This window comes from Archocentrus centrarchus, unplaced genomic scaffold (genome assembly GCF_007364275.1).
Source record: "Archocentrus centrarchus isolate MPI-CPG fArcCen1 unplaced genomic scaffold, fArcCen1 scaffold_136_ctg1, whole genome shotgun sequence".
Classification (NCBI taxonomy): domain Eukaryota; kingdom Metazoa; phylum Chordata; class Actinopteri; order Cichliformes; family Cichlidae; genus Archocentrus; species Archocentrus centrarchus.
The window spans coordinates 37,656-56,315 of NW_022060181.1; the positions used below are offsets into that span (position 1 = coordinate 37,656).

Sequence of the window (18,660 nt, forward strand, 5' to 3'; positions counted from 1 at the left end):
ACAATCGTATCAGTATTTACTTTCGCCTGACTGGCTGCTGGTGCCGCGACGATATGGAGCACCCACCCCAACAATGCTGTCATCCAGTATCGCTTAACAGCCTGGCAGAGGCATAGAACAATATTTAATCTGTAAATGTTGTTGCTTCTAAACTGAAACCATTTCTACAAGTCGAACATACAGTTTAGTGAAGAATAATGCTCAAAATAAATCTTGAAAGTACCATGTTAATGCAATCATCTAAGCTGATAAAGCAAAACTGTTGTGGGTGCAAGCACATTTTAATGCTTTATTTCAGACTGCTGTTTCTTTTCACTTCTCCTGGGGAAATAGAGTGAATCAACACAGTGGAAAGCCTGAGTGCTGCCTTGGATGACAGACAGCAGTAATCAGCAGTAAGGGGGAGAAGCATATTTACATCTCACAGCATCCTGCCTGCTGCTGACACATACCAGGCTTCCCATCTTCACGACACGGCTGAAACCAGCATGCCTCGTTACAAAATAACCACATTTTGTCAAATATTTAGAATAAAGGAAAACAGTCGAAGTACATGGCAGCAAAAAAAAAAAAAGATTTTTCAGTTATGACAGCATTTTTCTATAATCTTTAATTTCCAACATGACAAAAATAAAAATTAAGTTACGTACTTCTTATTATAACCAGAAGTACCTTTCTCATTTTTACAAGATCGTCTTCATGACATTTTTTAGATAATTTCTTGCTGCATATTGTTTTCTTCATTATAACATAGTTATGACAAGAGTAAATACATCACCAAAGATTTTATCAAAAACTGACGTGTTCAGTTAGAACTTTTTCCTTTGTAGCTTAAGAGTTAAAGTCGGTATAACAAGAAATGTTTGTATTTAGTATGTTACTAAATATAGAAAATATTTATTCAAGGACAGTTTTTTTTTTAACCTTATTAGCTTTAGTTGTCTTCAGGGATAATTCTCCACTGTTGCCAAGTGCTGCTCATAAGGGGTCGTTCTGACTGTTGGGTTTCCTCTGTAATTACTGTGGGGTCTTTGCCTTACAATATAAAGCACCTTGAGGCGACTGTTGTGATTTGGCGCTTTATAAATGAATTGAATTGAATTCTTGAAAGCTCTTTGGATGTTGGCTGCCTTTTGTTTTGTTCTCTGTTGTGGTCAGAGTTCTCAGGAGGCCAATCCATGACTGATAGTCTTAAATTGTGTTGCCTATATTGCATTGACAGTGTGTTTGGGATCATTGCTGAAAATTGAACCCATTGCCAACAAGATGTTTTCCAGGTGGTTCTGTGTGGTGGATGAAAATTTGATGGCACTTTTCTCTCTTCATAATTTGATCAATTTTAACAACATCTCCAACACCACTGGCTGTCCTTGAAAGTAAAATAAACAGAAATGAGGGCTGGCTCAAGACTCAAGGGCTCAGAGTGCTGTATCATTGTGCTTACATATCATGCAATCATGATGATATACTTTCAAATCATTTAGCTGGAGCCTGAACGATGCTCATCAGATTTGGATGGTAGCATGCTGGCTAGTTCACCTTTGCAAGCCAATGGTGCTATACTTCCTTGGTAAGCACTGATTGGCTGAATTGGTTGTTGCCCCATGGGTCTCATGCAGATGTTGGTATCAGAACAACAACCACTTGGCAAAACCATGAAGCGCATATAACGTGATGATTGAATGTTAAAGCACTACTCGTTTTCCTGACCTGTGATTTAAAATGAGATGTTCTGTAGTTCTGCGGCAAGCTGATGTTCACAGGGACCTCTGCAGTTGTTTTCTGTAAGTTTGTGCTTAGAAAGCTAATCTAATGCTAGCATTACAGCTAGCAAGCTTAAACCACAGCCTATGGGCTAGCTGAATTCTAAGAGACGCACGCTCACATTTGGGCCTTTATTTGTAATCACTGTGCTTTGTGATCTCTGACGGTGCGGTATTGAGGTCCAACTGTGAGCACACACCTCTCTTCAAGAGTATCAGTTTTTAGTAGAATGGGAGGCAGAGCCTTCAGCTTTCAGGCCCCTCTTCTGTGGAACCAGCTCCCAGCTTGGATTCAGGAGACAGACACCCTCTCTATTTTTAAGATTAGGCTTAAAACTTTCCTTTATGATCAAGCTTATAGTTAGGGCTGGATCAGGTGACCCTGAACCCTCCCTTAGTTATGCTGCTATAGGCCTAGTCTGCTGGGGGGTTCCCATGATGCACTGTTTCTTTTCATTCACCTTATTTACTCTGTTTATACCCCACTCTGCATCTAATCATTAGTTATTATTAATCTCTGGCTCTCTTCCACAGCATGTCTTTTTTTCTCCCCCTCAGCAGTGACCCCCCCTCCCTGAGCCTGGTTCTGCTGGAGGTTTCTTCTCTGTTAAAGGGAGTTTTTCCTTCCCACTGTCACCAAGTGCTGCTCATAGGGGGTCGTTTGGACTGTTGGGTTTTTTGTGTAATTATTGTAGGATCTTTACCCACAATACAAAGCGCCTTGAGGCGACTGTTGTGATTTGGCGCTATATAAATAAAATTGAATTGAATTTGAAATTGAATTGAAACTCGTGTTGCAAAGTCTCCACAATCTTGACTGTCTTGTGCCGTTGTGGATGTTTGCTGTTTGCTTATCATTTTCTAGATAGTAGCAAATGTGTGCAGTCTGTGGTGTAGCTGTTTATTAACTGCCTCTTTCCCATAGATTAGCTGTGTAGTCCCTGTTTCGGGCATGTTCTATATTTTGGGTTTACTTTTGTATAACGTGAAGGTCTTTTGCTCCTCTTGCTGAGCTACTGTCGCTCAAATCGAACCAACCCAAACCCAAACAGTCCAGTAGTAAGAGTGCTCACATTCTCTGCAGTGACACATAAAGTAGAAGAAAATACTGCAGACATGAAGAGTACAAATATGATTTTCATGGCATGACTAAAACATGACCTTGAGTATTTGTTAATCTAAAATGAAATAAGTGGTCTAACTTTATTTCAACACTCAGACGTGCTGTGCCCGGCAGCAGCTGTATGAGCACACCTTCAAATTTCCACATTTCAGATTTGTAAGCCCGTTTGTGCACACTCACAAACACACCTCGAATCCTGTAAACAATGCTCAGAGCATCACATCATGACCGCTCTTTACCAACATTAATCATCACTGATACTGATACGCTCCACCCAGCTGCTGTACATGACTGAGCTGAGTGCAAACAGATGGAGTTAGTGCAGAAGTCCTTTTACACTTCATACTGGACGATATCATAATCAAACACGGCCGCAGCGCTGAGGAAAGGCTGAGCTGAGACGGAGTCACACGGAGTTGTTTCCAGCAGCAGAAAGAAGACGGTGCCATGGCAGCCACGTTGTGTCAGGGGTTAGGCTTCATCCTGAGTTTGATAGGGATAGCAGGAATAATCGCTGCGACAGGGATGGACCAGTGGGCCACGCAAGACCTCTTTGATAATGTCGTGACGGCCGTGTACTCGTACTCGGGCCTGTGGAGGTCCTGCGTTCAGCAGAGCTCCGGCTTCACAGAGTGCCGACCGTACTTCACCATTCTCGGCCTGCCAGGTATGTTTTAAACTGTTAATACGAACACATTCAGGATTAATGGGATGAGTTCGGCTCATGGGGAAAAAAGCTGGTGGTATGAAATGCATGTAGGCAGTTGAAGTATTACTTTAGAAAGAAGAACCATCCAAAGAACCACATTTGGCCTTGTTTCCTTATACTGATGGGAAAATACTGAAAGGTCAGTCAACACTCTCTCTCGAAAAGAGGGGAAGCTCCCCTCCCCACAGTTTCCCGAAACCTGGAGGCACGTTTAGGTAAACATCTGATAAGATCAGGTCCAGGCGGAAGCATGTATAAGAATAAGCAGCACCCAGACACTGCCATTTCATGACTCCCTGACTCTGGTGGTAACTTAGTTTGAGCGGGACGTCTAAAATGGCCGCCACAATGATTCAGCTCATCGGGTTCATGTTGTCCGCGTTAGGCCAGTTCTTAATATCGGCTGCGACAGCGATGGACATGTGGAGCTTACAAGACCGATCTCGTACAATCATAACAAGTGTTTACACCTATTCTGGTTTATGGAAGTCGTGCGTAGGGACGGCGTACGGCACCACACAGTGCCGGCCTTATTTCACCATACTGGGCCTGCCAGGTAAGAGAATTACACTGCGAGAGAAAAAGACATTTATCAAATATTTCTCCACGTGTCAGATTAAGGAGAGCATTTTCTAAAGGACCTTGGAAGGTACTTTGGAATATTTGGGAGGTTTTAGGGCAGATTTTCTCCATTTCCACCCCCACCCACCACTATCTCCACCACCCCTCGCATAAAAATGCAGTCGACTGCAGAAAAGATGGTGTCTCTCCAGAATCAAATAGAAATTTGATGAGACATCCAAAGCTTAGCTGAGCAAGCACAAGCTTTACCAGAGTGTCACACAATGTAAAGTACATTTCCACACTCTGTACTTAACAGCTGAATGTAGTGTAGAGCATATTGTATATGAGGTCTTAAGGGATTAAATCTAGAATAATACAGGTACAATATCTGAGGCTGCTGAAAGATGGCATTTAGTTCAATATGTTTCACCACATGCTGCTTTGATTTATGTGTGCTGGAAAATAACTGTAATGTGCTTTTTTTCTTCCTTTTTTACATTTTAATTGAAAGTGAATGCCGTGAGCACCGGGCTTTTCCAGCCTCTGTTCATGATGCACATCACCGTCACACTAATAATATTTACCACTGCTCAGCTTTTGACCCCATTTCAGACACTTTTTACTACTACTGCTAAACTTCAGCTTACTTATTCCTGTACGTGGATGGATTCTTGTACTTCTCTCTGTTTGTATATATATATATAAAAACATGTTATATATGGTTATAATTATATATATATAATTAATTCTTGATTGTATATGCTGTAAAGTGTAAAAAGATCTGCTTTTGTATTTTAGTTATTTTAGTGAAGGTTTAGAAATGTAATTAAAAAATCAAAGCAGTTCATCTCATTTGTTTGAGTCAGACCTGATTTTTAATGACCTGCATCACGACATCCTGAACTCTTTACTTACGATTAGAATTAGTTTCTACTGTGTGACTTGTGTTACGGTGGCCATGGTCAAAAAAGTACTCAGAAGTAAAAGTACATAACTATAATCAACAAAATGCATCAAAACTTGAAGTAGTTTTTAAAGAGTCACGCTGGATTTTCATATTATTGATATGATGGATGACTATAAATGATGTGGAGCAAACCTTAATTTGAGCCTTTTTCATATACTGTTAGGTGTTTAAATCATATTTTTTTTTTGATCACATTTTTTGTGTGTATTACTTTTAGTGCACAATAATTGAGGCTGTACAAAGCACAATATCTCCTAAAATATACAGAAGCACATTAGATTAACCATAAAGAAGTTATTTTTTAAAATTTATATTATTCTCAGGTATGTTATAATAATAATACATAATCTTAAATATTTTTTCATCACTAAGACCCACAGAAGTCATAACAAGATAAAAGCTCCATGCTTTTATTTCCAGTAGAGCGGTGTGTCAGTGAAGGACGTGAGCTCAGGCTGCTTTCAGCCGCGCCTCATCGGCAGGTTACGAATCTGAGAAGCAGGTTATGCAGTAAAAACGTGTTCTAAATTTCATAACTTGGATTTGCAGCTCTGCTCCAAGCCGTCCGAGCCTTGATGATTGTTGGGATTGTTCTTGGCGCGATCGGCTTGCTGATCGCCATATTCTCGCTCAAGTGCTTGAAAATGGGAAATATGGAGGACAACCTCAAAGCCACCATGACTCTGTCGGCCGGGATCATGCTTCTCCTCGCAGGTACAGGTCACAAGATTCAGCCCTGATATTGAAGCAGAATTGTTTGGTATGAATTCCAGCATTTATTCTGATTTTTTTTAGGTGTCTGTGGGATTGCTGGGGTGTCAGCCTTTGCTAACCTGATTGTACAAAGTTTTCAGTTCACTACATACGCCAGTGGATTCAGCAACACTGGTGGACTAACAGGAACTCTGACTCCACGGTAAAGATGAACTGAAGCTAGCATATATATGCCTGCTAAAGTAATTTTGGTAAAGTTTTACCTGAATAACTTTAATCTTTCAGGTACACGTTTGGCCCTGCACTCTTTGTGGGTTGGATCGGTGGTGCCATCTTGTTCATTGGTGGTATCTTGATGTGCCTGGCCTGCCGTGGAATGACTCCAGAGAAGAACCAGGGGTAATTTATGACTCTTTGTGATTGGTAGGGACAGTAGCCCCTCCGCTCATGAACAGTAAAATATGAGAAATCTGTGAAATAGACTCCATAAGCAAAATGCTGTAGGGACACAGATTATATTCTCAGTCTTTGATGTATCCCGTGGTATCCCTCAGGTACGATGGGATGGCCTACAAAGCTGCATCCCAGAGCGCCATGTACAGGTCCGACACCAGATCTCGGCCCGTCTACAACGACTCCTACAAAGCTCAGAGCATGGACGGGAGGCAGGCGAACCAGAGATTCGACTACGTCTAGAAGCCCGTCTGCTTTAATGCGTCTCATTTAAAGTCAGCAGCTCTGTGATACTCAGCATTCATGGAAAGAGTGGTTCTTATTTTTTTATTTCTCTTGACTCTAAGTTGGTAGAAGTTTCAGGTCTAATTTTGTTACTTTTTCAAATGTAATCACAATTATCAAGTTTGTGTTGTATATGTTGCGCGCATGTCTGTATTAAATAAAAGGTGATTCCTACTTTGTCTAACACTAAACTCACGAGCACAGCACATCACACTTCAATAAAAGCAGCGCACACACAAAGGTCACGTCTGATCCCACAGGGAGGGTTGTTCACTGCACAGATTTCTGAGCAGATTGGTTGTTAATATAATAATGTGCCCAGTAATGAGGCATTAAGACACAATCCAACAACTGCATCACTGTTCTATTATTGCCCATTATTCTGTCTCAAAGACCCATAACTGCTGGTGTAACGGGGATTTAAGGTATGTGATGTGCTTGCCTGTTCAAGTGAAACATGGAGGTGAGAGCAAACTCAGCAGTAGTACTACAGTTGTGAAAAACTAGTACTACAACGACTCTATGTAGTGAAAGATTACATACACTACATCCCTTACTGTTTCCATAGGAGTTGAGAGAGTATGTAGCAGCCAAATGCTAATCAGGTGCACTTGATTAACTGCTCTATAAAAGCAGTTTGCTGGTCAGCAGTCGGGAGTGTGTTAACACAATGCCTCAATCTTCCCAGAAGCAAACGTCACCCCAAAGTCAGACTGTGCTCAGAGACGTCGCAGGAGCTCTACGGGCCTCAGTCAGCATGTTGAATGTTGAAGTTCACAGATGAATTAGACAAACACTAAACAAGTATGACTTCTTCGGAAGGTTTGCCGAGAGAAAGCTTTCCTCTCTGAAACAAACACGGCAGCTCGGTTTAGGTTTGCAAAGACACATCAGACACACACATACTGGACTTGCAGTCATTGCATCAAGCATGAACTCCTCTGTATACCAAAATATTCTCGAGTCAAATATGAAGCCATCTGTCCGACAGCTAAAGCTTGGCTGAAACTGGGTGATGCAACAAGGCGATGATCTCAAGCGCAGCAGCAAATCTACAGAAAAGAATGATGCTGCTGCAACGAGCCAAATTGCAGACCTCGACCTGACCGAATGCTGGTTAGACCTGAAGAGAGTGTGCATAAATGATGCCTACAGGCCTAAATGAACTGAAGAAAGAGTGGGTCAAAGTTCCTCCACCACGATGTGATACTCACACAGAAAATTATTATTTAAAGTTATTGTTAAAGTTACTGAATTATGGGCTGTGCTTGGTTTTCACAGGACTACACAGAGTCATGCGAAGAAATCTACATATAATGTAATTAATTTATGGCTAGTGCACCAACAGCTCACATTTTTCATAAGCTTGCGTTGAAGTTTTGACAGTCTGAAGGTTTAGCATGATTAAATCCTCTGCACACTCTGAAATATGTTCACACTCGAAGGAAATGCAGAGGAAAATGAAATTACATTCATCAAAACCAAAACAGTTCATTTCTGCTTTCATGCACGTGATGCTCAGACCATCTGAAACAAACACTCATATTGATTATTGTGTTGTTTATCCTATTAGTGTTATCAATGGAAAATGCAGTGGTCATCAGTTACATGTTATCTCCTGCCCTGCAGCACCTCGTGATAAATAAAATTATTTTCAGTATAATTGAATGAAGTCTGCGGCTCCCCTCAGACAGATGCTTTAGATCTTTGATAGAGCACAGCTGTCTGCTGCTGCACTGGATTAAATCCAGGGAAGAGAGTTTCAGTGATTTGCATGAAGTCACATTTCTTGATAATTAAAATTAATGGAGGTAATAAGAAGTAGCAACATTTAAAGTGAGTCATTAATTGTTTTAATTCATTTTTTAAAGGGCGTTACTGAGACAGTGTGACAAACCTTTTTAAGCTCCTGTTCTTCTTCAAACAGCAAGTAAAATAAAGTTTGAATGTTTCGAATGTTTCTTCATCAGCTGTGAAGTAAATGTAACTGTGCTGGGATTGTAAAGTATTGCTCATGCAGTATTCATTTACTCCCTGTGAACAGTAATTCGGTGCATTCACAGTCTGAAAGTTAACAGAATGATATTGATGCTTTTATATTACAGCAGCTCTCTGCATTTTTGTAGTCTCAGTCTCTCACAGTCACGGTGCCATGCAGATCCCTGCAGCTCAGCAGCTGTGGACTGATCTGCCATTGTGCTTCTGATTACAGTAATGTTACAGTTTCCCTGACACACAGAAACTGCTGATTACTCCAGAGCTGAGTACATTAGCTGATTGACAGAAAATTAGCTTCTTAAATGTGAATATTTGATCATTTTGCAGTTTTCTGTGGTCGTAAATTTGGAAGTTTTGAAAGTTGTTCACACAACTAAAGAAGTCTGTGTTGGTGCATTTGGGGTTTAAAGACTAATAATGGCTGTTATTCAAGTTTCCTGGCGTTGCATACACTGACAAACATCACTGGCTGCAGTCTTGAAGTTGACTAAATAGACTGAGCTCCACTGATGGTCCAAAAACTAGAAATCTAAACCTTTGCAAAGTGGAGCATGGAGGGCCCATCATAGCTCGTAGTGACCTAGAGTAGGGTTCCACTCACATTAGAAAAATGGAGCTCATCTTGTGGAGCCAAACAAACATGGCTTCATATTTGGACCTCTGGCTCCACCTACCGGCTAAGATCTGCATGACTGGTCTGTTAATGAAGTGTTCAGTCATCGTTGGTGTGTCGCCCCGGGTCCTCTGTTGTCTCTCAGCTGTTGTTCTTTTTCCCTGATCACTCTGAGACTCTGATCCGCTTCCTTGAAAAATAAGCACAATAACAAAAACATTTTGGTGCTTTCCCTTCGCCTGGTGTTGGAAGCACTCCTGATTTCAAAATATTAGGACCATAAATTTAAAACTGAAAAATAACACAGTATAATGGAAAATCCGTCCATCCATCCATCCATTCATCCATCCATCTGTCCATCTTCTACTGCTTATCCAGGACCAGGTGTGACCAAAGCACACTGACATACTAAACTCAACTAAAAGTCTAAACACTGGACACGTGGAGCTCCACATGACCATCATAGTTCATTTACATTTTAGTAAGAAAAGGAAAGCAAGCAAAATGCAAAAAAAAACAACAATAACTGCATTTAGTACTATTTAGTATATAATACTGCATCATCCAATTTAAACTACTCAAAGTACACAGATTGGCTACTTTTGTTGCTGTTGTTAAACCTGTCCTGTCCGGCAGCTTAAGCGAGCAAAATTATTGTCTGCATGCTCTGTTTGTGCAAACACCACTGCTGTGCCAAGAGAAGCTGTATTGTAGGCTCCTCTTGTTAGTTTTTTCCCTTTATTTTCTTTATTTGTGTCCTTATTTACAAGTTTAAATGGGATGGCCCAACAACACCGGAGCCGACAGGTCACAGATCAGCCACATTATTAAAACCCTCTGCCTAATATTGTACCGCTAAAAACAGCTGTAATGAGTTGCTGAGTGGACAGCAGAGCCCTCTGAAGCTGTCCTGTCATGTATGACATTAGGATGTTGGGTGGGGTTCCTTTGGGTCCTGTGGGCTGCAAGGTGGGGCCTCTCTGGGTCGGGCTATTTCTATTGTATTTCTATTGTATTCTTGAGATGCTCAGTATTGTTATCAGTGTAACTGTTAGCACTTAGCTGTATGTGTGTGTGAAATGTTTGTATAAGAATCCGTCCATTTACCATTCTTTAAACATCTTCTGGGTTCAAGGCTCACATTAATGAGCTCTTAAACAGTTGAGTTCATAAAGTGGAAGCTTCAATATCCAACAGACAAGAAGAGAGCTGCAGGTTACCTGCTCTCTCCTCAGTTCTCTGATAACACAGTTTGGTATCTCCACACTCTTCCCCACCTCTCAGCAGACAAGGAAGTAAACTTATCTGAGCACGGTGCCCCTGCAATCAGACTTCTGTTTGACCTTTGAGGTGTGTCAGCTCTGTTACCCCACCTCACGCATGTTATCAAAAAAGTATGAGTTCTGTCAACACATGAACTTCTGCTGACATTATTATCAGTACAATACCTACAAATGTGCTGTAGCTATGTTCACACATCACCTGTGGCCCTCTGAGTAGCTACAACACTGTAAAAGTCCAGTTCCTTTATAATAATCTCACACAGGGACTTCACACAGGAGTTAAAGGTTTCATTCGCCTCTGTGTTTGACTGGGAAGAGGCCTTATAATCTGCACTATATCAGCTGTGTAATGTAGTGGAAAACTGAGGGTAGGTTCTGCATTTTAATAACGTTGAGATGGAGATATGAGATAAGTTTCAGACAGGAGGTGATAGATCAGAGACAATTAAGAGATTAAAACAGAGCAGTGAGATCTGCAGAAGGTTTGATTGTATTACTGTGTCGTGCATACAGTAAAACAATAAAATGAAACCACAGCCCAGAGCAACATGAACTGCAAATAATACTAAATAAATAACAATAAACAACCTGTGATTTTTTTTTTACAAGCTTTGGAACATGGATATCCCAAATTATAAACAACCATTCATTATGTCATCGTCAATTAACGTTCATCGTAGTTTTGCTTGATTATAATATTTGTTCATAATTTGGGCATCAATTAAATAACTTTACAATTTCTATAAAGTAACTTTCATCTAAGGAAAAAGGTCTCTTTGATTTCTGCTTAATTTACAACTTTTATTAGATTAGATTAGATTAATTTAGATTAGATTCAATTTATTGTCATTGCATATGTCACAAGTACAGTGAAAAAAGAGCATACAGTATGGTAACAGGAGCAGTATATGTACAGAAGTGTAATAAAATACTCAGTCCAGGGGGTTTAGTGAGTGCATGTGTGAGTGAGGGGGTGGAGGGTATCTATAACCTTTTTAAACCTTTATGCCTTACGATCATAATCATAGTGGAGAAAAACGTTTACATCAGAGTAACAGTTGTTGCTACAAACTAACTAGTTCAGCATAGGAGGAGATTTTGTTTGAGTACTTCGCTCTGGAAGTTTAAACATCAGACACGTAACGTCCTTCATTTCTGGGAAACTTTGTATTTTTTCTGCATTCATTTATGAAGGAAATGTTTTTATTTATATAGAGAACAAAACTACAAAAATAAATCACAAGGTTGATAATTGAACATATATTGGAATATAATGCAGTGATGCTCTCATCATAGATTTTGATGTTATGCACATAATACGGGCACAAATTACTCTTCTGTCCTTCGTTTGTGTTTGTGTGGGTCCAGAGTGGAGAACCAGACTGTAACGAGCTGACAGCTCTGTTTGATATCATGCTGCTTTAGTGTGTGTGTGTGTGTGTGTGTGTTTTAAAACTTTCCTTTATGATCAAGCTTATAGTTAGAGCTGGATCAGGTGACCCTGAACCCTCCCTTAGTTATGCTGCTATAGGCTTAGGCTGCTGGGGGGTTCCCGTGATGTTTCTCCTTCATTCACCTCTTTCTACTCTGTTTATACTCCACTCTGCATTTAATCATAGTTATTATTAATCTCTGTCTCTCTTCCACAGCATGTCTTTTGTCCTGTTTCTCTGTCCCCTCAGATGACCCCCCCTCCCTGAGCCTGGTTCTGCTGGAGGTTTCTTCCTGTTTAACGGGAGTTTTTCCTCCCACTGTCACCAAGTGCTGCTCATAGGGGGTCATTTTGACTGTTGGGTTTTCTTTGTAATTATTGTAGGGTATTTACCTTACAATATAAAGCACCTTGAGATGAATAACATTTAATTTTTTTTTTTTTTTTTTTGGGGGGGGGGGGTCATCTGTTCACATCTTGAATTGTAGTAGATTAGATGTGTTTTAACAAGATTTCTGCATATGTTCAAAACTTTCTGCATACTCACATATCACAGATATATGTGCTTTAGGATATATTTCATGAATCATATATATCTAAACTACAATACTGAGTGTGGCATTCATAACCAGGCCACTTAGATTGAAACATGAATAAGAATTTGTTTCAGTCTGAGATTTTAAATACGGTTTTGTGCAGCCAGTGACAATGATTAATAACCATTCATAAAGACAATAAATATAAGGTGTTACAGTGTTTGGCTAGCATGGTGTATCTCAGCTTTACTTCTATTCTATTTACTTGTGGGGCGTACAATGCTGTCCAGTAGGTGGCGACATGAGCCTTTAACGTTGATCTGAGCTCGTCCAATGAAAACACAGAGAACGAAGAAGAGGTGACGCAGCTAACTGATGCTACAAGCTGCATTAGTTTGGACTCGGTTCTGTTTCCTGCTGTCTCCGCTTACTGGCCTGACGTCTGTGAGCTCAGCACGAACTCGCCGTGGTCAAAGGAAATCCGCTGGTTTTAAAATATGGCGCTGGTGTGATGTTGGTCAGTGTTAGCGCGGAGCTAGCTGCTGTTAGTTTGTTTTGCTAACCTGAGTTAACTCTGGAGGACAGCTGCTGCTCTGTGTCCACCAATCACACTCAGCTGCTAACCGCGGGGTCTGGATTTCGATTTGTTCGATATAATCATCTGAGCCAGCTCAGTTTCCAGCAGCAGACTCCTAGGCTGAGCCAGCCGTTAGCAGTGGATGAGAAACCCGAAGCTACCTGTATCCCCGGCATGATTCCTGCGGTTGTTTGATGGGGATTTTAAGGATCGTGATGCTGCCCAGGATCCAGCTTTTGGCTGTTCTGGCATTCGGAGTGGCAATGCTGCTGATAGAGAACCAGATCCAGAAACTGGACGATTCCAGAGCCAAGCTAGGTAAGACCACAAAGCCTGAGGCAGTGCAACGTGGATTTCCTAAATTATAAAAGTTCAAACACTCAGACAAGTTTGTGGCAGTGGACTGTGCGGGTCTGTTAACGCCGCTGATCTTACTCCTCACTGCTCTAGCATGAAAGAAGAGTCTGCCTCCAGGTGTGTCCAGGTGTCATTAACTGTATAATAACTCTTCTTTCTGTGACAGGTGAACACACCTGTCAGGACACAAGATCCCACACACAAATTTTTGTATCATCCTCTTGCTGCTGTCTTCCAGATTCTTTGTGTACATATTCTGAATCATAGTGTATCTATTACATATTATTTATCAATGCAGTTTGCACTTCTCTCTTGTACAATGTCAGCCTTAATATAACTCCTCTTTATATTCCTCTTTTTATTTTTATCTATTTTGTTTCTATATGTATAGTTTTGCACTCATCGCTGGCACTCTCACTTTGATGTTTAGTTACTGTAGATTGTATTATTTTTCTTGCTGCTTTATGTTGCTCGCAGACGTAAAAGGCCAGCATTTTATAACACACCGTGTAGCAGCAGAGTTCCTCATTTCCGAGGCATACCTGTATTCGTTATTTGCATAAAAAGACTCTGTGTTATCTCAGATACCATCAGTTCTTCTTTTAATTAGTTGTGGTGAGAAGGAACTTTTGGCAGCTCCTTTGCAGCTTCTGTAACAACTACCAGTTAGTTGCAGTAGTTAGTTTAGTTAGTTGTATCCTGTTCCCGACTGTTTTACCTCCTGGCTATCGGTCAGACCCTTTGATGTGTAATAATACAGTGAATTTAAATCACATTTATTGCTTGTTGTGCAGTTGCAGTAATGTGCGTTTGACACACGGTCACGAGCCCTCAAAGCTCGGCCAGATGGTTCTCTGTGACCGTGGGCTGGGTGTTGAAATGCTTTTTGTGTGGTATTAAAATGTGTTATAGGAAGTTTTAAATATTTGTTAAGGGCTGCAAAAGTCCTGGCAAAACATTTCCATAAAAATACAGAAAGTCCTCAAACAGCAGAGTTATTACAGTTCTGTTTTCCATTTGTTTTCATTTTTGTTTAGTTTTACATTTTATTTTCAGTTCAGTTTAGTTTCAGTTAGTTTCCACAGTGGCTTTACTCATTTTTAACTTTTTGCTAGATTCAGTGTTAATTTTAGTTTTTGTTATTATTATAGATGGTGGTTGTCAGATTGTAAGTAGAAGAGTCCAGTTTGTCAGCATAAACGTGCACAGATATCCCAGCCTCAGTAAGCCTGTGTATCAAAGCCTCCTCAGGCTGTGTTGACAGATTTACCCTGATGGTAAAAGCTAAACCTAAAGTTTCTGGATATGTTAATGTTAGCTTTGCTGTTTTTGAAACTAGTTTTTATGTTTGCTTTAATTAACCATAATAAACTTGTCACACACATTTACTGATCTGTTAACATTCCCCGCCTCCCCTAACCTTTGACCCTCATACAGTCTGTGCATCTATGTTGAGGCACAAAAGGTCAGACAGCAGAGTTAGTGTTAGTGATCAGGATCCACATTGTTCCATCCATCAGAAGCATATCCTGTTCAAGTGCAGGGTTTTCCCAAAACAACGGCACCCACCAAAGAAGTTTTGGCCATCCACCAAAGGAATAATGCCAGGACAGAGGAAGAGGAAGTTGTTTGATTTGGCCCAATTTACAGTTCCATGTCAAAGTTACCCAATTAATCATATTTCTAAGCTCAGAGCTCTGTGAGGCCAGATCCTCTACAACAGGACTTTATGAGTCTGCAGGTTCGGGCTTGTTTCCCTGCTGCAGAATGAATTTGGCACTATTAGGAACACTGACACCGGAGGCTTCATCCCATCAGAAACCAACTAATTTTGGTTCAGTAGTTTTAAGTAGGTGCCTTCAGAGAAAAAAAGCATGTTTCTCAGCAATTACTAGTAAAGTTTGTCTGAAGCGAGCTCTATAAATGCATATGCTATTAGACTAACAGCCTGGGCTCAGAGCAAAATGTAAAATAGTAGGTTAAAAGAAATCTCATTTGTTCATATTCAAATTTATCACATTTTTTTTGCACAACTTTAAAATGACAGTATTTGAACAGGAAGTATATTTCATGTCTGCAGCGTCACCCTGGCAGCCGAGAAAATTAACCCAAAACGCGAGCGGTTTAAAACCAAACCGAGTAGATGATGTGAAAATGATAATTAACACATTTAAAGTAACACAAATGAAAAATGTGTTCACTGTTTTTTCTGCTCCCACCCTTTAACAGCAGATAATATTAATTTCATAATATTCATGGACTCCAATCAGAACAGACCAGTGGGATTTACCTACATATTCACGGACACACAAAAATGAGAGCAGGAATTTCAGAATCAGAATCTTTATTGTCATTGTACACAGAAGTTGCACAACGAAATTTAAAATGCATTCCTTTCTAGGTGCCTCAGACAAAAAATAATAAAATAATAAAAATATGAGTGATAAAAATGATTACTAAAATACAGTGCACAATAGTAAATTAAGACGAATCTAGCCCCAATACACACACCAACGCACGCACACAGTCAGCACTACCACCCCACATCACTGTCCAAACCACACAGAGTTCAGTTCAATGATAGCCCTGGCATAAAAGCTGTTCCTCAGTCTGTTTGTTCTGGCCTTCATTGTCCTGAAACGTCTGCCTGATGGCAGTAGCTGAAACAAGGAGTGTCCAGGGTGTGAGGGGTCCTGGAGGATGTTCTGTGCCCTCCTCTGGCAGCGGGCATTGAACAGTTCCTGGAGGGAGGGCAGGGGACAGCCTATGATCTTTTGAGCCGTGTTGATGATTCGCTGGAGTGTTTTCCTGTCTGCTGCTGTGCAGCTGTTGAACCACACGCACAGACAGTAGGTCAGGATGCTCTCTACACAGCAACGGTAGAAGGACACCAGCAGATTCTGGGTCAGATAGTTGCTCCTAAGAACCCTCAGGAAATGCAGTCTCTGTTGGGCCTTCCTGACAATGCTGGTCGTATTGATACTCCAGGTCAAATCATCCTGCAGATGTACTCCAGGAACCTAAAATCTGAAACCAGCTCCACTTCATCCCCCTCGATGAACAGAGGTTGAATGACATGTGTTGTCCTCCTAAAGTCTACTACCATCTCCTTTGTCTTAGTGGTGTTCAGGATCAAGTTATTCTCACTGCACCACCTTGACAGCCGCTGCACCTCGTCCCGGTATGCTGACTCATCCCCGCCTGATATGAGCCCCACCACAGTGGTGTCATCCGCAAACTTAATGATGCAGTTACTGGCATGTATGGAGGTGCAGTCATGTGTGTAGAGGGTGAAGAGTAGGGGACTCAGCACACAGCCCTGTGGAGAGCCGGTGCTGAGGCTGATGGCTGAAGAGAGGTGGGGACCTACTCTTACCCTCTGGGAACGGTCTGTCAGGAAGTCCTTGATCCAAAGACAGGTGGAGCGTGGTATCCCCAGATCTGACAGTTTAGTCACCAGTCTGCCAGGAAGGATGGTGTTAAACGCCGAATTTGTGTCCAAAACCATGAATCAGTCATGACTGTTTCACAAATAGTGTAACCACACAGAAATAGTGTAACAGAATAGTGTAACCACACAGAAATACCAGTTGGTTAACGTGGAGCCAGCGCGGTTCCTCAGCACTTTAATCTGAATGAACGGCTGCGCAGCGTCATCTGCACACGTGTTAACCTGCAAAGGAAGAAGCTGCTGGTGCTAGCACTGTTAACAAACTGATCTGACTCATCTGTGTGAACGGTTTGGGCCACATGTGGAGCCATCCCTCTCGGGTAATGCCACGTCGACCCTGTGCCTGATCAAGGCTGAACGATCTGAAAGTCAAAGACAGTTTAAAACTGTTGAATCTGAATCTGCAAACATGCAGTTTCCAGCTGAACACTGTGCTCAGTTTGGACTGTTTTCCATGTTTTTCTTACTTGAAGACATTTTTTTCCTTACCATTTAATCAGCCAGTAAATTAGTCACCAGAAACAGCACTAACACATGCGTAACACAATAATACACGTTCCATTATTTTGTCTTTATTCTTTATTATAAGTGACCATCCATCTGCCTTCAAATGAAGATGCAGAGAACTCAGCCAGCCCTCCCCCCACTCCCGCCCCCCAGCTTCATCAGCCTTCATGGTGTCAGACGATGAAGAGTTTGCTGGACTGCAGGATGTTGCAGCATACTGAGCTCCACACATCCGGTCTAAGAGACACTCACAAGGCCATTTGTGTAATTGGCTTTAATTAACATTGCAGTGGAGGAAAGAAGAGGGAGAAAACACCTTTAATTATGCCTCCTGTCAATGTTATCATCAAAAGCCTAATTACTTGTTTTGATGTTATTGTGTTTTGAAGGACTTGTTGTTTTCTTTAATTAAGGCATGCTAACTAACAAGCCTCACTGGCCCTATGCCACATTCCTGTGGGAGAGGAGAAACTCATCTCAGGGTTTATTTCATCTGGCAGCTGCCAGTCTGCTCGTGCTCCTGCTTCATTCCAGCTGTTTGGATAATCAGTAAACACAAAGAAGATGAACAGGAAGACATGAAGGTTAGATAAATCTCTTCGATCAACATCCAGCTACCTGGCAGGCAAAATGCTGCCTAAAACCGTCGACACTGCCTGCTGTATGGTGGTGTAATAAGCTGGAGTGACGTCCTTTCAGTGCAGAGGGTTCAAATATTGTGCTTATTCACTTGTGCACTATGTAGTTAAAATGTTAGCAGCACACTGCGGCTGATGTGAGATGTTTTCTTCCTTGTTCAGAGCGCACCATCGCCAGACACGAGGTGGCCGAAGTAGAGCAGCGTCGCAGCGAAGACAGGGGTGCGCGGGAACTTAGACCGCTGGCAGAAAACAACGACATGGTCATCATCTACAACAGAGTGCCCAAAACAGCCAGCACGTCCTTCACTAACATCGCCTATGACCTGTGTGGGAAGAATCGCTTCCACGTCCTGCACATCAACACAACCAAGAACAACCCCGTCATGTCACTGCAGGACCAAGTAAGAGCGCAGACAACCAGCTGGTCTCACTTTATACAGGAATAGACTGTTTTGTTTTTCTGTGACCTGAAATGCTCTAATGTCATTAATTATGACAAAGTCATGATGGGAAACATTTTTACAAAAAAATATCACAACAGCAAATATAAATATAAGGCTGGGACCCCACTCAGTCACTTCAAAATTTAAATGAGACGGCAGGTTTGTTAAAACTGTGTCTGCACCTAAATGTTTATTACTGCACCATGATGACAATAACACAGTAGTAAATACAGGAAAGTCCTTT

General features: G+C 41.3%; 2 protein-coding genes across 2 annotated transcripts; both read left to right on the forward strand.

Moving 5' to 3' along the window:
• The first annotated feature begins 3,333 nt into the window (after positions 1-3,333).
• LOC115775448 (claudin-18-like) lies at positions 3,334-6,536 on the forward strand. Its single transcript, XM_030722985.1, has 5 exons — positions 3,334-3,553; positions 5,676-5,840; positions 5,922-6,042; positions 6,126-6,239; positions 6,395-6,536. The coding sequence occupies exons 1-5, from the start codon at positions 3,334-3,336 to the stop codon at positions 6,534-6,536; spliced, it is 762 nt and encodes a 253-aa protein (XP_030578845.1).
• Positions 6,537-13,101: 6,565 nt separating this feature from the next.
• Positions 13,102-18,419, forward strand: LOC115775447 (heparan sulfate 2-O-sulfotransferase 1-like). Its single transcript, XM_030722984.1, has 2 exons — positions 13,102-13,335; positions 18,133-18,419. The coding sequence occupies exons 1-2, from the start codon at positions 13,212-13,214 to the stop codon at positions 18,417-18,419; spliced, it is 411 nt and encodes a 136-aa protein (XP_030578844.1). The 5' UTR covers positions 13,102-13,211.
• Positions 18,420-18,660: the final 241 nt, after the last annotated feature.

Bases quoted from the DNA above. Each gene is read 5' to 3' on its own strand.
- LOC115775447 (XM_030722984.1), top strand. From the start codon at position 13,212: ATGGGGATTTTAAGGATCGTGATGCTGCCCAGGATCCAGCTTTTGGCT. The intron at 13,336-18,132 runs GTAAGACCACAA...TTCCTTGTTCAG, and splicing joins CGATTCCAGAGCCAAGCTAG to AGCGCACCATCGCCAGACAC.
- LOC115775448 (XM_030722985.1), top strand. From the start codon at position 3,334: ATGGCAGCCACGTTGTGTCAGGGGTTAGGCTTCATCCTGAGTTTGATA. The intron at 3,554-5,675 runs GTATGTTTTAAA...TTGGATTTGCAG, and splicing joins CACCATTCTCGGCCTGCCAG to CTCTGCTCCAAGCCGTCCGA. The intron at 6,043-6,125 runs GTAAAGATGAAC...TTAATCTTTCAG, and splicing joins ACAGGAACTCTGACTCCACG to GTACACGTTTGGCCCTGCAC.